This window comes from Pinus tabuliformis, chromosome 2_1 (genome assembly GCF_031772625.1).
Source record: "Pinus tabuliformis cultivar Carrire ecotype Pingquan chromosome 2_1, CPIR1, whole genome shotgun sequence".
NCBI lineage: Eukaryota > Viridiplantae > Streptophyta > Pinopsida > Pinales > Pinaceae > Pinus > Pinus tabuliformis.
The window spans coordinates 806,242,122-806,269,737 of NC_142299.1; the positions used below are offsets into that span (position 1 = coordinate 806,242,122).

At 39.6% G+C, this 27,616-nt stretch overlaps 1 protein-coding gene across 2 annotated transcripts; it reads left to right on the forward strand.

Annotated features, from left to right (window-relative positions):
* The first annotated feature begins 239 nt into the window (after nucleotides 1–239).
* LOC149203050 (uncharacterized) lies at nucleotides 240–16,819 on the forward strand. 2 transcript variants are annotated; one of them, XM_089400086.1, is made up of 6 exons: nucleotides 240–405; nucleotides 2,740–2,804; nucleotides 2,902–2,993; nucleotides 3,094–3,627; nucleotides 3,756–3,849; nucleotides 16,365–16,819. In XM_089400086.1, exons 1-6 carry the CDS (start codon nucleotides 387–389, stop codon nucleotides 16,449–16,451), a joined length of 891 nt encoding a protein of 296 aa, XP_089256212.1. In that variant the 5' UTR covers nucleotides 240–386; the 3' UTR covers nucleotides 16,452–16,819. The 2 variants fall into 2 exon arrangements, with proteins under 2 accessions (XP_089256212.1, XP_089256213.1); XM_089400087.1 differs by having other exon boundaries at nucleotides 3,759–3,849.
* Nucleotides 16,820–27,616: the final 10,797 nt, after the last annotated feature.

Sequence of the window (27,616 nt, forward strand, 5' to 3'; positions counted from 1 at the left end):
GCATTTCAGGGATGGAAAAATGACTAAGCTCTCCTGTGGCCCCCTATGGAAAGAAAACAACAAGTGGGAGATTGTTGGGTTGTGTTATATTCTTTCCACGACTAACCCATTCTCTTTGGTAGGAGGAAGGACTGAAAGGACACTCCAAAGGAGGGCGGCTCGCTACGCTCAACGCTCGTTCCCCAATATATTATAGCATGCCCATGGTGTGCGTCCCCGCCCGGATGGAGCGTGTTGGCATAGCTCGGCAAGGGCCCCCGTTTAGAGGACCTTGTTGGCTGGCTGTGGTATATTGGATTGGGGGTTGACAGAGTCGTCGATCAGCTTCGGTCGGTCGTTTGGTGGTTTTGGGATAAGAGAATAAAATCAATAAGTTCACTCGATCAATGCTTCTTCTCCCACCTCGTAAGATGGTCATTTTCCTAGTTTGCATTATAGATGTAATTATACAAGAATGCTGGGCTTAAACAGGCTAACTTCCTCCTTCCTTACTTCCTACGCACGTATCTAACTGGTAACGGTGTATCTAGAATGTTGTGGCAGAAGGATAGGGAAGAGGAGAATACTTTCTGTGCAGAACATAGCGAAAATATGGTGGACAAGCCTTCCCGTGCTTTGTTGATCTATGGGGATGGCCTGATGCCTACTCTAGGTTCTTCTCATTCTCATCTACATGCTCTAGCTTCTCGAGGCTGTTGTGGTTTCCTCGCAGTTAGAGATCTACTCCCGCAAGGCATGTTATATTCTTCTCTGACTCTTTTGAGGAAAAAGAACATATTAGTGTTTTTGATATTATGGGTTTAATGGAAACGACTTTTAAACTTTTGGGTTTAATGTCAGATCGTAGTTTCTGATCAATGACTGTAGAGTTCTATCAGGGTAGTGGGATTGTATTTCACATTTTAAAACTTTCCATCATTAGCAAACAGAGCTAGGGTGTACTGCACAGATAATGCTACAGCAAAAGACTTTTACATGAATAATGATCTTTGATATTGAAGCAACATTACCTGCCATGTCAAAGCGAACATCAGGATAACTAGCTTAAGGAATTCATATGGATAGAATTGGCCTGGTCTAATTCATATACACGTCAAAGGGGCAATGGTGGCCATTGAATGGATCGTTTGGGTTATGAGTGGGAGTGCGCCATTACAGATATTTGGTTGACATTGCATTCAGAGTCTTATCAATGTCAATGTCATATTGGGCACCCCATGGCATTGAAACATTTAGTCCCTAGTTTAGGTATCCTCAAAAGGATATGGCAGGCTTGAAGGAGATATCAACTTATCAAGGGGGTTGCACCAAGATTGGGGATTGTTACAACGGATGGGATTTGGCAGCACTTTCAGTTTGAACTTTCCTTGTGGAGAGGGGCCAAGTTAGTTTAACTCTTTCTTTATTGGAAAATGGCTAGTAGTTGAAAGTTTTTACATATGAAGAGACTTGTGGAACAAGGATTCCGATAAGTAGCTGCCTTGAGGAACCCTCCGTTGGTTTCCAAGGCTTCAAGCTGTGGACATACCTGCATTTAGCAAACTCTATTAAATAATTCCAAATGACAACTTGTTCAAGTTAAACTTGGAGTTCTTGGACCTATATGTAAAGATTGAAAATGGTCTTGTGGAATAGGACCAAGGAGCTTTATTCCATGATTTGTGTGTCTTCCCATTATTGTTTCTCTTTATAGGAAGCGGACGTTTGAAGATCATATGACAAGATGTATTAGGCAGTCTCAAGTTATCTGGAAGTTCTACTCTACTATTCCTTTCAAGTCTTAAGTTCTTGGGTGGTTAACTCTTCATAACATGCAAGGGGTAAGAATTTTCTACATCGTGCTAGTTTAACTGATAGATGTTATGTAGTTTGGCATAAAGCACAAATGGTTAATGTTCTGTGAAATGGTAGGGTCACCAAAGTTCGTTGGTTATTGATTGTTGCTGAATGCAGTACCCTCTTGTTATCCCTCTACATTGGAAAGAGATTCTTTTTGAGGATACATGGATGATCTGACAAGCGGTAAGGAGTGTGTGGTATGCGATGTGACTACGGGGCATCTCCTCCTTATGAATAAGCTGGTGTCGAATAACCTTTCTTGGGGCAACCAATCTGTTCCATTTAGGAGAACTGACAACTTTTTAATCAGAGTTGGCTATGCAGATCTCATCCAGGATGGAGTTATTTAGGAAGGATGTAGATTCTCTCGAGGTTAGAACCAAAGGAGATATTCTAGTGTTGCTTGATTATGTAAGGAGGGGCGGGTACCTGTAGTGTATGTGTCCGCTTTTTGGCTTCATGATGTATTTTTACTTTGTGTAGTAATGAACTATTAGATGCATTTTAAATATGCTTCTGTAAGAAATAAAAAAGCTATTGTGCAATTGATGTGGATGCTGTTCGTTTTGACAATACACTAAGTGCAACATACTAAAATACTAAGGTTGTATTATTTTTCTTAGATGTTTTTCCTATTTTATGTGAATACATCCTCAACAAATTTGAATCAAACTATAATTTTCCAATTATTGTTGTGACATGCATATTATTAGTATTGTTTATAAATTTCCATCAAATAAACGAATAATATCTTTGAGTTTGTCTTAAATTTTGAGTACCATCACTGTAGTATTTAGCATATTGAACACTGTGATTTTGCATGATTGATTTAATGATGCGATTTGAGAACATGCTTTAAAACATAAATGATTGTCATTTCTTTGGCTCGGTGTTTTACAGTGAGTGAAGATGAGAGAATGGTGAGGGAACTAGCACAACTGTTGGATCTACATGAATTCTATTCAGTAAGATAATTGCCTTATCTAGATTTCAGTCTATGAATTTATCCAATCGGTTTCTATAAAACCACTAACTTGTTTACTACATCATCTATGCATGCAGAAAGAAAAAGCTGTTGAGAACAGTGTTGATGCTGGTGCAGCTGCCAGTTGGGAATGTAAGGAATATGCAATTATTCCGAGGATAGCAGAGAGGTATATTTTTTTTGGTTTAGTGTCTGGACTAGGTTTTTTGTTTAAGCCATGTTTCTAAACAAGTTTTTAAAGCCAATATATGCTATCTATTGAACTTAAGGTTTATGGGAATGAATGCTGCTATGGTAACAAATTCTGGCACTGCTAAGATATTTGGGGAAAAAGTGGGCTTTTTTGTCACACCCTTGCATGAACTTAGGAACAAAATGGAAAGCTCAAAAGAGTCAGAAGAGCCCCCAGATCCTCTTTCAGCAGCATCTAAACTTTTGGATATGATAGGGTTACAAGAAGACACAGTAGCATATACTAGCAAGTTTGACCTTGTTATTGTGCATATTGCACCAACCCAGAAAGTAAAAGAAGCTGGAAATTGTGACAATAGCGCATCTCCAGCCAATGCCCTCGAATGGATCAATGCATTGGTTGGGGAAATAACAGAAATCGTGCACCATGGTACTGCAGCTGCCAGTCGTTTGTATCTTTCGTTGGCATTGAGCTATGGATCAATTTCCCTTGACAAGACTGATGATTCTTCACTTCTAGTTTCGTCGAAGGAAATAAGTCCAAGCCTGGCATCACTTTGCCCACGTCAGAGCTACACCATGAAATCAGGGAAACCACTAGATGATGTGAGGTAGTTTTTTCAATCTACTTGATACCTGGGAATTAACATAGCTCAAGCATCTCTGATTGGTGTATAATTATCATATGTCTAGTAAATATTCATATGTTTTTCCTGAAGAGCTAATATTGCTATCTCAGCAGGCACCATCATCCTATGCTAGTTGTACAACATCAGCAAGCTGTCACCCGATGTGACGATGCAAAAACATTTTCCTTTGAAGATTTCCAAGAGGTAGCAATTTGACTCTTATGTGCTCTTTATACTCACATAAACACATTTTCAAAGTTTTTAATTAGTATTTATAGAATGTTGTGGCTATTTTGTTGGGTTGCATGATGTTGAAATGGCAAGGGGGTCTGTGATTAGAATCTATGTGTATATTCATGTATTTTAGTAAATGCTCACGTTTCTTATGTGCATAAAAATATATTTGTCATACATCTTTGGGATATTTATGCTACGTCAAGATGAAAATATTCTTAGACTTTATTTTCTATTCTCTTCCAGGTTTTAGACATCCTTCCTATCTTTGAGAGCTGTTCTAATTTTTGAGAAATATTGCATATATTGCTTCCTAGAAAAAATAAATACATCATAACGTGGGTAATTACAGCATACTAACAACAGGGGTACTGGGAAAGTCCCGCCTCAAAAGGGCCCAAAAGTAAAGCATATGAGCCCATGCACCAAGAGGAAGGGACTCGGCATCTTGATGAAAGGCACTAAATTGAACTTTTGCAAGTAAAGCTAGATTTTACTTAAAGCTCCATAATTACCCTAGGCTAAAAGCATAGTGGTCCTCATGAAAAGTTACTTTACACCGATGTTTCCATAGAAAACTAATTATAGCAGCGGAGCTTTGTGCCATAGAGATTTGTGGTTGTCCCTAATCATCCAATTGTTCCCCAGTAGAGAACCTTTCCACGAAAACAAGGCGGTGAAAAGGAAGTGAAATTCAGCTTGAAACCATGCCCAGAAAATTCTGATGGATTAGCATCTCCAGAAAGCCATACTCAACCATTTTATCCTTACTACACATGGCACAGGCAAGATATGCTAACACCTAATTCTGAAGCTTGCTCTTGATAGCCAACCCCGGATGAAGTAGAAGGCACTCACATATTATGTGTTTAAAAGAAGAGTGTGATTACCAAATGGACTGGCATCTCCTAAATCAATGTGCCATAATATCCCTCAGCCCCTACCTTTTGTTCAAGTGGGGGACAATGTTGGATGAGTGCCTTACCAGATCATAGAGGTTCTTTACCACATAGATGTAAAATGGCTTTTCACTGCTCCATCTTCAAGACCTCCAGAACGGCCTCACTCATCTTGGTGCATTTTCAAAAGGAATCATATGACATTAGACCCTCTAAAACTGCTTTGTCCAAACAATTGAGCTCTTGAATTCTGTTAAGACTCAAGAGCATGGCATGTGTGCTATTGTTGGTGATCATGATTCCACAAATCCTTCCAAAAGAAGAGACCCTTTTTGGCCAATCTTTTGCTTGCAAACCTATGACCATTGAGGGACAAAAATTTCCAAATCAAGTGTGATGTCAAATCCTAGGTGATGTCTCTCAAATTGCCAAGGAAGAAACAAGAAACAATTTGTGAAGCAATCCACACCCTCTTAAGTGGGGAAAAACTTATAATCAATGAAATCCTGAGCATTAGTGATTATTTCACAAAATTGAAAGTGATCTTTAATTCTTTGATTGTGTTGAGTTTGATGAATTTTGTGTCAAACTAAAAATTACCAAGCAACATCCTTCTCCACTTTGCAAATTGTCGATTTTCTACAAACAACCAGCCCTTGAACTCTTACTTTATGGAGGCTCAATCCCCCTTGATCTCTTGGTAAATTGTAGAGATGCCAAGCCATCAAAGGAATCCCTTTTTGCCCCACTTTGCTTTCTGTAAAGAAAACTTCTAAGAATGCTCTTCAACATTTTTTAAGTAGGTTCAAAAAGGAAAAGATGAGGAATAATAGATTTGCTTGACTGCTAAGATCTTGTGAACAATTGGAACCTTCCCAGCAAGAGGAAGATTGAGACGATTCGTGAAGTTTTCTTCAAACTTGGCCATGATCCACTTCCATCGATCAACAAGAGAATTTTGAATGCCAAAGGGAATATCCAAATACTGAATGTTCTCTCTAGCTTAAATAAACTTCCATTTATGGTTCAACCAATGAGGAGGGTCATCCTGGCCAATAAAAAATATTTATATTTTCTCCTCACAAACAACCACTCCATTAGCTTCTGCAAAAGTGTCCAAGCATAAAAAGTACTCCCAACAGACTGCTGAGTCAATTCAGGTATTAGGGTCGAATTACCAACAAAGTGGACATTAAATAGTGGCTACCACCAAGCATAGAGAAACCTCTAAGTTTCCCATTGCAATGTAGTATCCTCCAACAAATAATCTAGGGCACAATCCCATAACAATTTGGACTAAGAAGGAAACCATGTCAAATGTAGCATTGTAGAAGAATAAAATTAGAAATCACATTATTCGCACTAACTCTTACTGAGGCGGATGAGAAAATAAATGTGGCTGACCTATGATAAAAAGAGCCAAAGTCCAACATGTTATGGATGGAGTCCAATTCAATTCTGTCATAAGCTTTATCAAAATAAATTAGAAAAAAAAAAAGACTTTTGGCCAAACCACCATGCCCATTTAAGCCCCTCCCATGCAGTTATAAGATAATCAAGAATAAATCTGCCCCGAATTAATAAAAGTAATTGGGCCCCGTCCATTGACCAACTCCCTCATACCACCACTTCGGACAGCTTCTTGGGACATTTTCGAATACACAGTCAAAAACCACATGCCACATTTTCTTGTACAATTCCACCGGAAGACCATTGAGGCCTGGAGATTTTTTATTCTTGGGTTTTCTAATGATTGTCTCCTCTATATATTTGTTTGGGGCCTCCTTCAACCCCCAAATTTAGCCAAGTATGCTTCATCATAGTACATTGGATTCAATGTGTAGGCCAATGTTACTTGGGAGCGGGAGCGACATTTTCAGAAGCTCCCGGTTTAGGAGCGAATCCAGGAGCGATTTTTTAAATATATATATATATATATATATATATTTATTTATTTATATTTATATTTTTTAATTTTGTATACATATATGTCAACAAAAACATGTAGAATGGTGAATTAGATATAAAAAACATAGATTGATCACTGAACCATATCACATCAATCATCTAGAAGTTATAATCTTCATCAACCATGTCCACAAGTTAGTAACATACATATTACAACTGCAACATATTGAGTCTTGTGAATCATGATTCATCAAATTCAATCTTAAAGTTTCAACTTCAAGCTTTCAAAATTGAAAACTCAATATATAATATTTATCATCATTGATCACCAAAGTTGTACTTGTAAGCTAAGTTTAACCATTACAAGAAATAATATCTTAGATATTTCTAAGTTCTAACTTCTAACTGTTAACATGAAATGAAATGCTATAAAATGAAACATGAATAATGAAACAACTTTAGTCTTTCACAAAGCATCATATTCATAATTCACAATCATTACCAATGAGTTATAATTGCCAACTTCAAACTTCAAATTTTCATTGTCACGGTCATATATTGTTTACAAAAAAATATCATTATGATATGAAAGAGTCAAGGGTCAAGAGTCAAGGACTCAAGACTCAATAGTTATGAAAACTAATAGAAACTAGAAAAGACAAGTAAACTGTAAATCTACATGTGTCCCTTGCCACGAGAGTCTCCAAGAGTATATGCAGGTTGTGGTGGTCTTCTAGGAGTCTCCCGCACAGATCGACGACCAGAACTAGAAGGCACATTCCCTCCACGTGAGGGTGTAGATGGAAGTGGCGACAGCAAAGGAACAAGACTCGGAACTCGAGCAGTGCTACTGGATGGTGGAGGTGGCATGGCTGTTGCAGCTGCTTCATCTTCATCCCTTATAAGTTCCTCTTCCAGTTCTTCAAGATGTATAGTGCCATCCTCCAAATTGTCTTCCTCTGGGTGGTTGTCCCAAATTTTATATGTGGGATCCTCATAAGCTCGATCATAGTAATGACTCAACAACCTCAAGTTCTAGCGCACATAAACCAAGTTTTCTACCTGGTTTTCATTGAGTCTGTTTCTTTTCACATTATGTATGAAGGTGTAGGTGCTCCAACACCTCTCTGCAGAAGAAGTATTTACAACCTGTGATAGAACTTTTTTTGCCAATTTTGGCAAAAGTCCTTGGCCGCCATATGTTTCCCACCATGTGAGAGAATCAAATCTGTCTATGTCTTCCATTGCATGGAAGTTACCAAACAAACCAGTGCCACTGAAGTATTTTCCTATTTCAAGGCGCACATCTGCACATTCCTCCCTGTCAGGTATCAAATTTTCTAATGCTTGCAAATATCCACTAGTTACCTCTGCATCTAAATGGGGTTTGGTCTTAATCCCACCCCCTGGTGCAGGTTGGTCCAACCAAGATGTAAAGTAGTATTTTGGCGTAAGGATATACGCCAAGCAATGTAGTGGAAGATTAAGTTTATTCCACCATTCACACACACAATCGTGAATCAGTTTGTACAAGTCGGGATCTATGTTATGAATAGTATCTTTTATTTGCCCCAACATGGTATCCATCTGCTCATACACCTCACCAATCACTGGTTTATCTGTATCTGCAAACTGAATCATGTGATAAATGGGCTTGGTGAAATCCAATATCCTTGGTGAAATCCAATACTTGTCTCACACTTGTCCAACACTGACCATCAAGAGCGGCCTCCTTGACCAATTCAAAACCTCGCCTGTCAGCTGCATTTGTAGCCCTTTCCTTTAATACCTGCCAATGTGGACTTGATACCATGCTAGCCAATGACTCTCTTACCTTCAAAAGGCGCCTGAAGGTGAGGTAATAGCTACCAAATCTGGTCTTTGCAATCTTCAATAACTCCAATCTTGAGTGACTGCGGAAAAGGCCATGGGTATTGCTATGATTTGTAATAAATTTTATCATTTGTTTGCCTTTCTTGTACAAATCACCAATCCATTTGTATTGTGCATTTTTGTTCTTGAAAACATCATGCATCAGAAGGTTCAATGTGTGAACCAAACATCCAGACCAAAATATGTTGGGGTATTTATCCTCAATAGTTGCTCCCGCTGCCTTACAATTAAGAGCATTATCAGTGATGACTTGAATGACATTGTATGGCCCAATACGGTCAATTGTTTCAAGTAATGCTTCTGCAATGTTGATGGCAGTCTTGAACTTGTCTGAGTAATCATGTGCAGTTAGAAAGATGGCACCAGTAACAGACACATCAAGAACACTTATCAATGGCTTGCCTTTTACATTTGTCCATCCATCAGATACAATGGACACCCCATGGTCAGTGCAAGAACTTGTCATTCTATTCAAAGAATGTGATATTTTTGCTTTTTCATGATCAAGGCCAACGGTTCTTGCCTTGTCATACCCAAGGCTCTTATATCGTTTAGGGGCATCATTTATGGCAGAAACCATTACGTGCCAATAAGGTGAGTGAAGAACATTGAATGGTATCCCACATGCATAGAGAAACCTGTAAACCTTTGAATCCACATCATTTATACACCCCTCATCAAGGAAATCTGATATGGTTCTATGCCTTAAAGCTGATGACCCTGTGCCTCCATATCCACTGCCTTGGGAGGATGCTGAAGGAGTTCTTTGTGCTTGTGATTGTGAGCTTGGTTCAAAGAAACCCCTTGATTTTTTAGATTTGTATTGGGCTTCCTCCTCTTCCCTTATGTATTTGGCTTTATCTGCTGCTGACACAGCTGCACAAGTTTTGATTCCTAATGGCCTTTTCCCGCAGAGGTGTTTTCTGGCACGGGTGTATGAACCTGTGTAATTATTGTTGCAATGGGGGCAATGAAATTTAGTGGTTCCACCCCCTTTCCCTGCTTCAGGCCTATTAACATATTTCCACAATGGGGTTTGGTCTTGTTTATTTTTTTGAGAGTCATGTTCACCCTCCTCCAGCTCCTCCTCACCGGGGTTTTCATCAAATCCACTTTCTCCAGCTTCTTCATACCCCTCTTCATTTTGGCCCCTCCGTTTCCTACTCTTCAGCACCATAATAACTAGAAAAGGGACCAAGAAGAGGAAAATGCCAAGAAATATAGCCAGGTCCATGATGTTTGATATTTGTAGGCTTTTGAATCTGCAAAATTTAATGAGAACGGGAATGGGAATAGGAATGAGAAAATTAATTTAATTTATTTAGATTAATTAATTTAATCTATTTACATTCATGATTTTTTTACTAAATAAACTAAATTAAACTAACTAAACTACTAAATTACTACCTAACTAAGGTTTAAAATACTAAATTACTAAGTTACTAACCTCCTTGCAGGCTTGCTCCTTGCTCCTCGGCGCTCGCTCCTCGCTTCTTTGCTCTCCTCAACTCATTCAAGTCACAATGAAATATTTTTTTGCCCCCAAGTTGTTTTAAAACAAGGTTTTTTTTTTTTTTTTTTTTTTTTTTTTTTTTAATGAAATTTCTTTTCGTCTCCGCGGCAATTTTTTCGCGCAATTTGCTCCTGGAGCGAAAATTAAAAGCTCAGGAGCGATTGCTCCATGATCACTCCCGAGCTTTAATTTTCGCTCCGAGAGCGACAGGAGCGATGCTACCGAACTCGCTCCCGAATTTGGCAGGGAACAGAAATTTTTTGATCGGGAGCGATTTCAAGAGTGTGCTCCCAACCCGCTCCCACCCAGAGTGCGGATTGGGAGCGGGTTCGAAGGGGGGGGGAGCGCTCCCCCGCAACTCTGGTCTAAATCAACATAATATGTCATATGGAATATGAGGTGGTTGACAATAATTCGAGGAACTTTGATTGAAAGTTCCTGGGAAGGAAATGTGTGAAGAAAGAAAGGAAGATATCATGAAATATGCAACTATGGAAAAAGGCAATCAACACCCAAGGACTGAGAGATTTGACTAGGATATCTCCATGAAAGATATGAGGACTTTGATGAAGTCTAAAAAAGAAAGAGACCCTTGACAATCTGTTTGATGGCTCTTTTGTTGAAAATAGTAGCAAGAAAGGTCCTTCTTGACTTGTGCCTTAGTCAAGAAGACCTCACCACCAGTCTTTCCTTAGCATGCACGAATTCCTAAGGAGTAGTACAAGTTCATGAAGCAGTGACTCATGCGCAAGAGTTGGAGGCTAAGTTTGTTTGTCTCCTAGTGTGAATTAGATTTGGAAAAGGACAAGTGAGAAGTCTCAAGTTCTAAATTGAGATTAGGACGAATTACACTAGTCAGTTAGACTTTTAACTTAGTAATCACAAGTTCGAGCTCCAAAAATACACTTGCTAGTTTTAGCATGATCGAAAAGCATATAAGGAGGAAAATGGCACGTCATTATTCATTCTTGTATGCACGAGATTGTGTGTGTGAGAGGCTTGCTAGGAGAGCGTGTAAGGAGAAGCCTATATGCAATAAGAGAAGGAGAGAATTTTTCTTGCAGGTGTGCATTAGGATTTAGGAGGATCCTAAATAATAGGAGCCCAAATCTGCGCTAGGAATGGGAAACTTCCTGCACTAGAAGGTAGGGGCAGAGAAACAATGCAAGCAAGAGGAGCTGGATCAGGATTGTGTGTAGGGTGTTCAAGATTAGTTTAAGTAGGGCAAACATGTGTGTTTTCTAGTGAAACTGTATTGCCTTGTAAGAGATCAATTGCTCAAATTCTCTCAACAAAATCTGCGGTTAGTGGAGGGTTTTCCTAGTTGGGTTTCCCTAGAAAAAACTTGTGCTTCTTGCTATCGCGTGACTGTGTTTTATTTCTATTCTATTTCACTGCAAATTGGTAGAGAATTTTTGTGTCTCAGTGCAATGATTAGTTTCAGTTTTTTTCATCACAACAGTTGCAGAATTTCAAAGAAATTCTACATGGTATCAGAGCAAGGAACAAAATAAAGACCAACACAAGTCACAAGTGCAAATATTATAAGGTGAATGACAAATAGGGGAGCTGCAGCCTAGAGGAGTCTTTCCAAGAGAAGCAAGGACGAAACCTGACATATCTTTGTTGTGTTTGGGAGGTTGAGATAGGTTGAGGGTAGGCTGAAGTGTTTGAGAACAAATCTGGGCAAGTTTGCTATGAAAGTTTAGGGTGCTCTTTCTCTGTTCAGGTGATAGGTTGCTCTGTGTCATTGCAGGTGGAAAAATCTCCTTTTTTTGGGAGGGCCGAAAGGCCTAGAAGGTGGCTAAACCTTGGCCGCAATCACATAGAACAACAACACAATTGTAGGAGCCTTGAAGTGGAGGAATTGCGTAGTTGTATGAGGAGTTTTAGGGCTGATGTGGATTGCAGAAGCCCTAACCAGAGCCAAGAAAAAAAAAACTCAGAATACAGTGCATATGCCAAGGAGATTTCTAGGGCATAAATCGTCATCCAAACAGAGGTCTATTATGTCATTCCAAGTTTTTTTTTTGCTAGGTTGATGTGTCCAGGTTGGAAAACTTGTAGAATAGTCATAGTACAATATTGTGGAGGGTTGTTAGTGGTTGATTTATGCCCAAAGTTCAACCTATTGTGAAGGACTACAAGGCTGCTCATGGGTAGGTGTTGGAGAGCTCTCTGGGGAAGCAGGGTGGCGTATCAAGGATTGAGAGCAAACCATTGTTTTGAGGGAGGCTCTAACTTTGTCTCTTGGAAAGGGAGGATCACGATAGTGTTGGAAGATAATGGGGTGGGAGAGTTGATAAGCAGGCGATAACGCCACCTCGAGATCCCCAACAATTGGCCCAACATAACAAGAATGATATCAAAGCAAGGAGGATTATTCTAGAAGGGGTAAGAGATCATATAGTTCCTCATATCCATGAGAAGAAGACAGCATATGAGATGTATCAATCCATATTACAATTATATCAAAGCACTAGTGATACGAGGAAGCTTGCTCTTCAGAAGAAGCTAAGGAGTATCCAGATGAGCAAGGATGAGCCCATTGTCACATATTTGTCAAGGTTCACTTAGGTACGAGATGAGCTGAGTGCTGCGGGTGTGACTGTACCAGACCATGACCTTGTGAGTTTTGCTCTTCTAGGACTTCACAAGTCTTGGTATGGTTTCCAAGATGCAGTAAATGGGAGAGAGAATTTTCCTAGTTAGGAAAGGCTATGGACTGACTACGTTCAAGAAGAGATCCAGAGAGACACCAAAGATGGTAGATCGATGAAGACAAAGGACGAGGAGAACTTTGCTGTGGTAGGTAAGAGTAGCAAGGCCAAGGGCAATGAGGGAAAACAAGTGGTCAAGTCTAGTCAGAAGAGAAAAATGACAGATCTAAGCAAGATCAAGTGCTTCCATTGCCATGAGTTTGGACAATATGCCACTAAGTGTCCTAAGCCAAAGGAGTCTAGTAAGGATCATGTAGTTGCATCAACGAAGGTAGATGCATTTTCTGCCCAGTTTGAGAAAAATTTCTCATTGATTTCTTACATGGCAAGCTCAACAGACAACAATGTATGGTATATTGATTCAAGAGCATCCTTCCACATGACTGGGAACAAGAAGAATTTTAACATGAATATTTTCACAGTCAGCAACTTGATGTTGTTGAAAACTTATGGTAAACTTCATCAAACACAACACACAGTTTACTAGAAGTTTTCAACAACAAGAAGAAGAGTTTCAGCCACCTGAAGGAGAAGGACATGTAATTTCAGATTGAGCTAGGAGATGATGGTTAGTATGTAGCTAGTGGAGTTGGCACTGTTAGTTTTCAAAGGGAGTCAGGTAATTCTCTTCATCTCAGAGATGTCCTATATGTTCTAGGATTAAAGCATAATCTTGTTTTGGTAGCTACCCTTGAGGACAAGGGTTATGATGTCATCTTCAACAGAGGTAAGGCTTATCTCCAACACTTAGCTTCTAGATGTAAGAAGAAAATAGGTGTGAGGAAGAAGAATCTCTACAAGTTTTAGGTAGAGACAGGTGCAACCTTGAGCAGCATGGCAGGGAGATCTCAGAGTAGAGAAGTGATGGTTGAGGAAAGTAGAACTCAGAGGGAGTCCTTAGAGCAAGAGTCAATAGAGTACTTGAGAAGCAGCTACTCAAAATAGAGCCTTAATCAGTATCTCAGTCTCAGTCTAAGCTAGTTGGTAATTGGGCCGACCAACAGGATGATGAGGAGCATAGCCCAGGGCGAGTGGAGGTAGCCACTCAGTCAGTGACTCCCAGTATAGGGAGAGTTTGAGCCAAGTGGACAAAGGATTTGTTTAAGGGAGATCAAGAGAGAGATGGATCTTCTAGTATCACCTTCAGCCAGAAGAAGCAACCACAAAGGTACACAGGGTACACGGCACTTATGGCTGAAGTGATGGACTTGCAGAGCATGGTTGGAAAGAACAGGTCTTCAGATTAGATTCCTCAAAAGAAAGAAGGGAAGTCTTCTAGTTTAGAGGGAGCAACTGCAGCAACGGAGAACATGGTAGTGTTAGAGGCAGATCCTGGTGGACGAGGTTATTCCAGAAGCACCTTCCTTGCTAAGAGGGAGTGTTGAAAATAGTTGCGAGAAAGGTCCTTCTTGACTTGTGCCTTAGTCAAGAAGACCTCACCACTAGTCTTTCCTTAGCATGCACAAGTTCCTAAGGAGTAGGACGAGTTCATGAAGCAGAAACTCATGTGCAAAAGTTGGAGGCTCAATTCGTTTGTCTCCTAGTGCGAGTTAGATTTGGAAAAACACAAGTGAGAAGTCTCAAGTTCGAAATTGACACTATGACGAGTTACACTAGTCAGTTGGACTCAGTTAACTTAGCAATCACAAGTCCGAGTTCCAAAAATACACTTGCCAGTTTTAGCATGATCAAAAAGCATACAAGGAGGACGAGGGCACATCATTATTCATTCTTGTATGCACGAGATTGTGTTTTAAAGGCTTTCTAGGATAGCGTGTAAGGAGAAGCCTATACACAACAAGAGAAGGAGAGAATTTTGCTTGCAGGTGTGCGCTAGGATTTAGGAGGATCCTAAATAATAGGACCCCAAATCTGCCCTAGAAAATAGGAGACTTCCTATGCTAGAAGATAGGGGCCGAGAAACAACGCAAGCAAGAGGAGCTGGATCAGGATTGTGTGAAGGGTGTTCAAGCTTAGTTTAAGCAAGGAAAACATGTGTGTTTTCTAGTGAAACTGTATTGCTCAAATTCTCTCAATAAAATCTACAGTTAGTAGAGGGTTTTACCAGTTGTGTTTTCATAGAAAAATCTTGTGTTTTTTGCTATCACGTGACTGTGTTTTATTTCTGTTCTATTCCGCTGCAAATTGGTAGAGAAATTGTGTGCCTTGGTGCAACGATTAGTTTCAGGTTTGTTCATCACAGCAGTTGCAGAATTTAAAGGAAATTCTACATCTTTCGCTTATGATAAATTGCTTTCCCACCCTCTTTGTTAATTGTAATTTCTTTTCACTTTTATTGTGAAGTCTAAAAAGTTTCCTTTGAATTGAAGAGAGAATCCTTTGGTTTGACATACACTGTAGGTGGTAACGTGTAAGTATCAGCCCAAGAGTAATATTTGTGGTCACTAACTCCATATAGGTTAGCTTTGATGGCGTCTTTTTCATGTCTCGCTCTTCATTTTTATACTCCAGCATTTGGAGATCTATACCAGAGAGTTATTTTGTTCACATAATAAATAGTTAAAAAAATACAAATGCTAAAGCTAGCAGTTGACTTTAAATGGCCCAATCAACAGATTATCTGGTTGATAAAAGAATTTGTCCTCAATGATCTAGACCTAATATCAGTCTATTCAATAATTCTATCTACCAAATACAAGTACAACATCTGACGGAAATGTCCAATGCATAATTGGATGGTTTTGGTACACGCATATTTTTGGTTAGTCTACTTTCCCTAAAACCTAACTGTTCCCAACACTGATCAGGGCATAACATAGATGTTAATTTCCTCCTTAATTAACTAGTAGGCCGATGCTGAAGATGAATAATTACATGGTGATGTCATTGTTTTCTCTTTGCATGAATGAAACCATTGGTCAATTACAAAATGACATTGTTTCTCTTCAGTTTTCATTTGAGATTGATGTTCATTTTATTTAATATTTTGCAGAGCTAGATGATTGTTCCTTGCAAGTCACTGATTTTAGCAGAGTAGAGATCTTTATTTTGTTTCCATTTTGGTCACTCTATTTTGTCCAGATCTTTATTTCTTTATTGTATATTCCTCTCCACCAGAATTTATAAAATTCTGACGTTAAAAGTGTGATTAGATATTGGTGTGTTATCAATAAATGATCTCAATCTTTTTTATTTGTTTGAAGAATTTGAGAGAATTTCGAGTTGTTCTTTTGATCTTTTCACTAGTTCACATTTTGTGAAGGTTTGTTCTTCAAGTTCCTCGCAGTAATGTAATAATCAGTCAAATAGAAAAAATTAAGTGGAATAGTCTCAGGGCATTTTAGAAAGCCATTCTATTACCAGTCCACTTATGTTGGCAGAAAAACACACTACTGTACTTATCTCAAATGATACAAGGGCTATATGGAGATATGTGTCTAAGGGAATTGGGTTACATGTGCACCGGTCAAAATAGCTTTCATTCAATTTTCTGGAAATGGTGTGTTTTGATTGACTATTTTTGTGTCTTAAACTGTTTAATCTATTAACTGGTGAAATACCTATGAAGCCTGATAATAATTTCTGTTGCAGCATGGAGGGAATCTTGCAATACTTGCAGATCGGCTATTGTATGAGATTGCATTCAAGCTTTGGAAAGCCCCAAAATATGGAGCATGATGATGATAAATGTCTTTTGAATAAAGAAGCTCGTTACCGCTTAAGTATTTTGATTTGCAGAACTGAAACGATCTTGCAAAGTAATTTGAAATTTTGAGGTTTACAAACGGGATTTATGCAAATGTATTCTCAACTGGTGAGTGCAATTATAGTAATATGAGCTCCGGCCAGGATTTATATGTACAAGAAATAAAGCTATCTGTCTATGTTCCCAGATCTAGTGATTCAAGAGAGGAGTTTATGAAATCTTTGTCATCATTGACATATTGTTGCGAGAATCATAAAATAAGCGATGGAATTTTGGAGCAAGCAGATTTTGTGAGAGATTAATTTGATATATGAAAAAACATTCAGTGCTTTGGGACTGACTCCGGCATAATGACTGTTTTCTTTTTTATCTAAGACTGCTTTAAACTTAGGTACAAACTTTCTTACTTGAAAATTTAAACTCAGACAATTCCTAGTCTCAGAAACTTTTCAAGCTTAGCAATGGCAGAGTTCACAATTTAGGAAATGGGGACATGGCTATTTTAAAATGTGCATATCTATACGTGTATTTGTATTTCTGTATCTATGCATCCACCCACCCACTCACCTGCTTCCTCTCTGGGACTTCTGGCTTTTAGAATACTTCCAGACAGGGAATAACTGGTTGTAAAGCGAAAATTGAAATAATTAAATACAATGTTGCATTTTGAGTATATTCCTACAGAGGATATGATCACAATGTACTTTTATATGTGCAGAGTTCACCTAGCTAGCTCACCCCGGTGTTAACCCTAATTTTTGGATGGATGAACAATTTTCCCAACTGTAACATGTTGTCACCAGTTTTGTGCTCTAAAATCAGATGGAAGAATGATTTGCCCAAATCAATATTGGATGGATGAACAATTTTCCCAACTGTAACATGTTGTCACCAGTTTTGTGCTCTAAAATCAGATGGAAGAATGATTTGCCCAAATCAGGATTGTGCGAGATTTGGGTCGAGTCTAGGCATCACTTGGGATAGTTTATTTTCCTCACAATTGGCTCTCACCCTCAACCCCTCCCTATGAGATTTGAACTTGTGACTTGATGAGGACTAAACCCACACAAACCAACTGGTCTATACCCCATGGGTTGAGATTCTTTCATAGCGCAGGAAAGAATTGCTTGGTATGGAGGAGTTTTCTTATCCCGTAGACAAGGGGTATGATACACCAATTTAGTATTTCGCTTGTATGTGACCTTTTATATATGTATATGTATACACACAAACATTTCACACATTAAGATACATTAATGATCAAATAAAAATTTGTTCAAACATTAAGATACTTCACATAAAAATAAAAAATAAGTAGATTGGAATCTATGATTTTTAATATATATTTTATCAATTTAACTATTTCCAAATTAACTTACAATTTATATACAAATATTGAATATTAAAATTCATGATGAATCATTTCAATCATTTAAAATATTTTACGACTTATGTGGGCCTAATGGTTAAGAGCATGTGTTTCCTTTTAACAGGCCACGGGTTCAAATCCAAAGGGGGTAGGGGGGAGGAGGGATTGAGTATGTATGTCTTTCTAGATTTTAGCAATCAAATTATTGTGTGAAGGTGGATCCCTTCTCCTACAAACAAAGGGGTTTTATATACCAATTTATTATAATTATTAAAAATAATTATATTAAAATTCTTGATACAACCATTTAAACCATTTAAGAATTACTTAACAATTTATATAACAATAACTATATTGGGATCAATGAGAAATCAATCATTTGAAAATTAATTGATAATTTATTTAAGACTTAATATTTGAAAAATATATTAATAAATAAAGTTTTTTTCTTTTTTCTTTTCAAAAGTACATCTTATATTTAAAAAATTGTTTATACCTAAAAATGTCAACGTGGAAGGGTATATACAATGAACTTCATAACTTCTTCTCAAGAGTTACTAAAGCAAAAATAAAAGCATAATACTATGTGGATCCAAAGATTATGCATCTTTGATCAACATAGTTCTCTTTGCTAAACATTGATGGCAAACCTTGTTGAGAAATCTATAGGGCACTGATTAGAGTGATTTCTCTTTCACTCTTTGTGATGTATTTTTATTTTTTTCTTACTTATTAGCTTCTTTACTTATTATTATGTTTGTATATCATCAAACAACTACTAAAACAAGAAGAACAAGAACACAAAATATACACTGCAAGCTAGGGCCAAAACCTCTCCAATTGAGAGGAAAATCCACATATCTCATCTTATAGATTCTTTAATTGGTGAATTCCAAGACCTCTAGACCAAGATCAATACTCTCCAAGACCAAGTACAATCTTTTTGGATGATGTGCTTTCCTTGAACAAGTCGAACCCATTCAAATCTCTTTCAGTAGCACAACTTCGACCCCAAGCTGCAAAATTTGGGCCTCCATTACAGACCTGAAATTTTTGACCCTCTACAATTGTTGCTACCACACATGTGAGCTTTGTTTACCCTTCCAAGGCTTCCTCAAACTTTCACTTGGCTTTCTCTTCCTTCTGGAGCTTGATGATGGCTTCTTGTGACCTTTGCTTGAGCTTCTTTCCTTCTCTTCTTCAAGATCGAACTAGTAGAAAAAACCTTAGATTTGTTGCAGAAACCCTAGCCTTCCTTCACACTTGTGAGAGAGAAATAGCCCAAAAACAAGTCTCCTTTGTCCTCTAGCTTCTTCGCTTCCGTCTTGTTCCTCCTTCCCTTGGATGAGTGAGGGATGAATGTGCTTCAAGGAGGTCGAGCTTTCTCCTTTATATATGCTTCTCAAGGTGGACGTGGCTCCTCAAATTCGGCTGACTTGCCAATTGTCATGCCGACTTGGTCTTGAAGGGTATTTTGACACTTTCAAGGTAAAAATAATTTTCTTTACAAGTTACAAGGTGCCCGATGGGGTCTTCAACTTATGAAAATGACTCGTTTGACTTCTTGACTTAACACCAACACTAGAAGCACTCAATGGGTGCTTGACCTATAAATAAAAGACCTTGAGCATGAAACACATGCTCCAATAATAATAATAATAATTTTCTTTCATTTTACAATTTACAAGAATTAAAAGTACATTTCATATTTATGAAGACCGAACCTAGTTACACATTTTTCAACACTCCCTCTTAACTAGGGACATTCTCAATCTAAAGAGATCTCATAAGAAGAGTCAGATTGATAACCTATTTGTTTAGCATCATAACAACTAGCATTTTCATATAGAAAGGCCTTGACTAACAACTCTATCTCTCTGCAAGATTAGAGCACAATGCTAGCGAGAACAATGATTTATAGAGACCATCATCATTGTCTCTCAAGGTACACACCCCACCTGGGTGTTCACAGAGTATGACCTTCTTTGGACTATTCTTATCTTGGATAGCTAGTCCTCAAAGAATATTGGTCCACGACTACTCTTATCTTGGATGCCCTACCACATCCTCAAAGAGCATTAGATGCGTTTACCCAATCCTCCATTTTGTCTTCCCAAGTGAAGACAAGAATGATGTGCCTATCTCTCCCTCTCAATTAGGGAGGATACATCAACCAAACCAAGCTTGTCTCTGAGATATACAAGCTTCTTATTAGGAAGAGATTTTGTCAATATGTCAGTGACCTGCTTATTGATGGAGATATATTGTGGCTGCAACACACATCTTGTACTAGCTTCCAAATGTAGTGATACTTCTTGTTGCTATGCTTTGTCTTTCCATGAAATACTAGTCCTCAGACAATTGTATACAATTGGTGTTATCACAATGGATCACTGTAGTGTCCATTGGTCCTTCAAATAAGTATGATAACAACTTCTTAACTAGACAACTTCTCTGCTTGCTTCACATGCTGCAATGTACTCACCCTCAACACTGCTCAAAGCAATCATATCTTGGTTTATGCTCATCCATGAGATCATGGAGGATCCAAAACTAAAACATCCCCCTGTAGTGCTCCTTCCATCCTGCTCACTGCCTCCCCAGTTGGAATGTGTATATCCAATAAAGTGGACATCATTCCTCCTATCATATTTTAGGCAATAGTGGATTGTTCCTTACAAATATCTCAGTATGTGTTTTGCTGCTATCCAATGATCATGATTTGGCTCCACTTGGAATTGATTGAGAATATTTACTGCAAAACATATGTTTGGTCGAGTATTCACCAAGTACATCAGTGAGCCAATCAATTGCCTATACTTGGAAGGATCCACATGGCTTGATTCATAACTCCTTAGTCTTTTCAAGTTTGTGATCATCGGGGTTGTCATTGGTTTGCAATCCATCATGTCAAACCTCTTTAACATCTTGATGACATACTTTCATTGACCTAGATATATTTCATCAGGTCCTTGCCAGATTTCCAGTCCCAAATAGTAGTGCATCAACCCTAGATCTTTCATGTCAAATTTTGCTGCTAGATGCTTCTTACATTCTTCAATTCGACCTTCCACACATGTCAAGAGAAGATCATCCACATACAAAAGAATGATTACCAACTCTCCCTTCACAACCTTAATATAAAAGTTTGGATCATCATAACTCTTTGAGAAGCCTAGTCTTTGTAGGTATGCATCCATTCTAGCATACCATGCCCTTGGTGCTTGCTTGAGGTTGTATAATGTCGCCTTCAATCTGCAAACATATGCCTTTCTGTCTTTAATTTAAAATCCCAAGGGTTTCTCTATATAGACTTCCTCATCAATTGTGCCATTTAGGAATGCAATCTTGACATCCATTTGGTGGATGTTTGTTAAGTTTAGGTATGTTCTATGCTAGAGCAATTTATTTAATTTTCACAGTTAGCAATCACATCAACATTAAGATAAACTGCAGATAGAACATAAATATAAATCGCAGAAGACAAGCCAAGGCAAGAGGACACAAGATATGGCGCGAGCCAGGGACAAACCCCACAATGTGTGGGGAAACCCTTTGATCAAATCTTCTTTTATCTTCAAAGTTCAGCAGAGAAAGAGAGAGAGAGTACATTTATAACATAAGTCAACACTTTGACTTGTCTAGATCTGAGCATAGATAATCTCCTATAACGATGAGATCAGTTGAAGACGTTCTGCTTCAATTGATCCTCCAAGGTGACGACTTCACATATCGTAGTGCTGCATCTAGGTCCACTTGCTGCACCACTGTGTATGACACCATGCTGTACCAATCATGATTATCATCATGCTACCCATGGCCATGTTCTTTATCATTCTGCTCTTCATGTTCATGATCTTATAATGTTGTCTATGTTTATCATGCTGCCCATGTATCTCATGATGTTGTCCATGTTCTACATGCTCATGAATATGTTAACACAATTCTACTGAAGATTGTTACAGTTATACCATTGGCTGCTATATCAACATTGCTGCCCTTCAAAGATGACAGCGTATATGTTCTAGCACCTTTATATTTGATTGTGGCTCCCATCAGCATTGTTGGCCCTGACTGTGTTATATATGTCCAGATCACACATCAATACAATGTCCTTATCTCTATGCCACCGAAGTTTATATACATCACTACTGTTCATTATATTAGGGCTGCGTATGATTTATGATGAACAACGTATTTGTACCTCCATGAACAGCGTATATGATCCATAATGATCAACGTATATACCCAGCATGTATCTGCACAACGTGTATTCATATATGCGTATATTATATGCATTCTGGATAGTGCATAGAATCTAGCATTCTGTAACACATCATAGCGTTCATACTACAACGGCATATTACTGTGACTACCTTCATATCTGCGTTACCTAATTTAGTTTTGACAGCGGTTACTCAGTGCAAGTACCCGAGTTTGATTTTGACTGCGGCTTCATCGTTACCCTTATGTGACTGTGGTTGTTCCTTTTATGAAATCGGAATATCAGACTTCATGAACAGCGTGGATATGACTCTCATGCCTAGCGTATGCATTGCCAAGATTGCGTTAGGTTAAAGCCATGATTGCGTTCACAATTGATTACGTATGAGTCTTCATGTCTGCGTAGAATCCTAGCAACCACCCATGCGGTGAGCGAAGGTTCTCAGATATGTTACACCGGTCTGGCGTTTCCACAGATCTCCGACACCACAGCGGTAGGCCTCGATTTTACTCATTTTGTCAATGGTATTCGATCACCGAAATCCCTCTATAAAGAAACAGCAATAAAATTGCAGATCCTCCTTAATTCAAGCTTCAGGGTCAGGTACGCACGGGAGTTGCCATGTTGGTATATCAGGTAGAACCCTGTTGTGCATACATATATATTGTTGGTCATTTCAGGTCATTACCAGCATATATATATATAACCATGAACACCATATAAGTGAGATTCCATGAGCAACGTAATAGTCCTCTTCTTAGCAATGAGTTAGAGCATCATTTGACTGTGTATATATGTCTTCATGACTGCGTTGAAGGAGTCTCCTTGTCACTGTGTTGGATCAGCATATGTTGGCTAGGGCATCATCAAACAAGGACATCATATTCCTTTTGTGACTCTCCTTCTCCAAAAACCCAAGACGTGGAGAGGAGATCGAATCAAGAATATGTCCAAATGATATCAAATCCTCATCTATTTATACTAAAACGAGGATGATGAATAGACACATCGGTTGGGCTTCTAGAGCCTACATAAGAGCTGGTCAGCTTGATAATAATTACATAAACAAAATAAATTCATATCTTCATAAATACTTATCGGAATCGGATGATCTTTGGATCAATCCTACACCTCTCGACGAGAGGGATCCAATAAAAATATCAGCTGCCATAAATAAGCTGACCCACATGGAGTTTGGCCCTAGTTGCCAATTTAACACTCCCTCTCAACTAGGGAGAACTCCATCCATTGATCCATAAGTCCGACTGTACCATCTTTGCCATCAGTGCCCTACACTGATCTGCCCAACTCTGCTCAGCCCTGCTGGCTCTGCTCTACTCTCCTCAGCTCTGCTGGCTTTGCTCTACTCTGCTGGCTCTGCTCTGCTAACTCTGCTCTGCTCAGCTCTGCTGGCTCTGCTAGCTCTGCTCTGCTCTACTCTTCTCTGCTGGCTCTGCTCTGCTCAGCTCTGCTGGCTCTGCTAGCTCTGCTCTGCTCAGCTCTGATGGCTCTGCTATCTTTGCTCTGCTTTGCTCAGCTCTACTGGCTCTGCTAGCTCTACTCTTCTTTGCTCTGCTGAACTATGAAGAAGAAGAATTGATCTAGAATGTCTCATACCATTCTCCACTGACCCGAAGTCAGACTCAGAGTGCGTACCACTAGTCCCAGACCAGTCTCAACAGACCCAAAGTCAGCGTCATAGTAGGTACCACTCCTACTACTGGTCCCAGACCATTATCGCAGTCTCAAAGAGTGTACCACTAGTCCCAGACCAGTCTCAGCGGGCCCGAAGTCAGCGTCATAGTATGTACCACTCTCACTAGTCCTAGACCAGTACTGCACTGACACAAAGTCAGTCTCGGAGTATGTACCACTGGTCCCAGACCAGTCTCAGCCGACCCGAAGTCAGCATCATAGTATGTACAACTCCTACCACTGGTCCCAGACCAGTATCGTAGGCTCAGAGAGTGTACCACTGGTCCCAGACCAGTCTCAACCGACCCGAAGTCAGCGTCATAGTATGTACGACTCTCACTGGTCCCAGACCAGTCCTGCACTGACACGAAGTCAGTCTCGGAGTATGTACCACTGGTCCCAGACCAGTCTTAGTCGACCCGAAGTCAGTGTCATAGTATGTACAACTCCTACCACTGGTCCCAGACCAGTATCGCAAGCTCAGAGAGTGTACTACTGGTCCCAGACCAGTCTCAACCGACCCGAAGTCAGCGTCATAGTATGTACAACTCTCACTGGTCCTAGACTAGTCCTGCACTGACACGAAGTCAGTCTCGGAGTATGTACCACTGGTCCCAGACCAGTCTCAGTCGACCCGAAGTCAGCGTCATAGTATGTACAACTCCTACCACTGGTCCCAAACCAGTATCATTGATCCCAGATCAATGGAGGACATCCTAGCGTAGGTAGTACGGTAGATACAACGATGCATCCATCGGTACTACTATGGTCCCTAACTTCATTTCCCTGCTCATTGATCAGATGAGAGGTACTTCCCATGAGTCCCAGACTGCATGGGTAGGATGCCTCGACAGGAGAACTTAATCAATCCTGTCCTCATAGGAGAACACATCAATCCTACTACAATCGCCATGGAGGACACATCAATCCAGGCCGCCATGGAGAACACATCAATCCAGGCCTCACAGGAGAACACATCAATATTGCTACATAGGAGAGCAAATCATCCTGTTCCACAAGAGAGTGAATCATCTTGTCCCACAAGAGAGCGAATCATCTTCTTCCAGTGCGCACCACCAGGAGAGGGTGAGTCACCCTGTGGTCGTATGTTGCTCCAGTAGAACTGCAAGCCCCCCAGAGCTCCCATAGCTCAATGTATGCAACATGCAGGACCCTTTTACAAAGGTCTCTTGATGACTCCAAGTCATTCGGGAAAATCACAAATTTGATCTTTCCCCCGGGGCTTTAGCGACCTGTATATCATCTCAGTGCCATGGAGCCTCCTTGCTCATCGACTTTCCATATCCCAGGTATCGGATGTTTGTCTGTTGGAGCAATTGTCGAATACAGGATTCCTCAATAATTGAATCCTACCTCTGGTTGTCACTGAGAAAAAACAGCTCACTTAAGAGCTTCCGCAACCATGCAGCTTCATACGAGATCATACTCGTAGCCATGTATTCAGTCTTGGCGATGCTCATAGCAACCGACTTCTGCTTCCTGCATCGTAGCAGAATCCAAAGAGAACCAACACTAAAAAGTGCTCTAGTGATCCTCCATATTGCCTGCCCATTCAACATTCGAATAATAATGCAATTTCTTCTTTCTGGTAGTGTATCTCAATCCATGAGAGATTGTGCCCTGAAGATATCTTAGAAGATTCTTGGCACCAATCTAGTGAGGCTCAACCAAATATGAGCTCAACATGCTAACTGCAACACAAATGTCCGGACAGAGGTTCTCGAAGAACATCAACGCGAATGAGTTTATGAAACTCAGAGGCATTTCCCAAATCAGGTCCGACATCACTACCATATAACTTCTGAAAGTTAAGATCCTTGAGGTAGTCATAGGCTTGCAGCTTATCTTTCCACATTCAGAATCCAACTCCCTCTGTTTCCTATAAATGAGAGGGTCTGCACCTGTTAGACATAGGTGCCGGTACGAGAGGTTTATCATCCACAACCTTCGAGTAATGGTTTGGATCGGTTTCACTCCTAGTGAATCTCAGCTGCATTAGACAGCTATCAATCCTCTCATACTACGCCCGAGGTGTTTTTCTTCAAGCCATAGAGGGCTTTCTTCCACCTATATACATGAGATTCCCGATCATGAGTCTCAAACTCCTCGGGTTGTTCCAAGCCTGTGGACCTGCTGCATGAGGGGAATGATCCCCTTATAATGTTTTCCTTCGGTACATTTCAGACATGTACCTTCATGCTTCTTTTTGAATTCAGGCATCCTAGTCACCATCTGACTCACAGACCTCCGGTGCTGAGTCAATGGACATGGTCCCCAGTGGACTTCCTGCAACTTGATACAACCCTGAACTCAAAACATCTTTGAAAGATCTATTTTCAAACACGTACCTTTCCATCGATAAGTGCCACCCTATAACCTTTGACTTCCATTTCCGAGATGGACATCAGGTTCGATCAGGTACATAAAAGAGATTTGGGGTTTCTTGCTTTCGTGGAGGAGTTGACTATTTCCTTGATGACCTGCATTACCAGTCATTCCTTTGATTATTGAAGATGTCCCAGGAATGATTGTTATCTTCATCAAGAGATGTGTCTCTTCCATGCACAACAGCCGAACTTATTTCAACAAGGCATCCGCCTTTCCTTCCACCCTTAGATCCGAACTTCCCAATGAAGTGATCATTAGATGGGCCATCAGAAACTTCCGCTGCGCAATTCTGATAACATTCTCAGGTTCGACTTCACCCTAGGTGAATTATGAGAAACCCATTGATCCTTTTGTCTTGTCCCAACTGTCTTTGGTGATTGCTCTTTCACTCTTGCTTGGGCATTGTCTTCACCTCAGCTCTGATACCATGTTAAGTTTAGGTATGTTCTATGCTAGAGCAATTTATTTAATTTTCACAGTTAGCAATCACATCAACATTAAGATAAAATGCAAATAGAACATAAATATAAATCGCAAAAGACAAGCCAAGGCAAGAGGACACAAGATATGGCGCGAGCCAGGGACAAACCCCACAATGAGTGGGGAAACCCTTTGATCAAATCTTCTTTTATCTTCAAAGTTCAGCAGAGAAAGAGGGAGAGAGTACATTTACAACATAAGTCAACACTTTGACTTGTCTAGATCTCAGCATAGATAATCTCCTATAACAATGAGATCAATTGAAGACATTCTGCTTCAACTGATCCTCCAAGGTGACGACTTCACCTATCGTAGTGCTGCATCTAGGTCCACTTGTTGCACCACTGTGTATGACACCATGCTGCACCAATCATGATTATCATCATGCTACCCATGTCCATGTTCTTTATCATTCTGCTCTTCATGTTCATGATCTTATAATGTTGTCTATGTTTATCATGCTGCCCATGTATCTCATGATGCTGTCCATGTTCTACATGCTCATGAATATGTTGACACAATTCTACTGAAGATTGTTACAGTCATACCATTGACTACTATATCGACATTGTTGCCCTTCAAAGATGACAACGTATATGTTCTGGCACCTTTATATTTGATTGTGGCTCCCATCAACATTGCTGCCCCTGACTGCGTTATATATGTCCAGATCACACATCAATACAATGTCCTTATCTCTATGCCACCGAAGTTTATATACATCACTATTGTTCATTATATTAGGGCTGCGTATGATTTATAATGAACAACGTATTTGTACCTCCATGAACAGCGTATATGATCCATAATGATCAGCGTATATACCCAGCATGTATCTGCACAACGTGTATTCATATATGCGTATATAATATGCATTCTGGATAGTCCATAGAATCTAGCATTTTGTAACACATCATAGCGTTCATACTACAACGGCATATTACTATGACTACCTTCAT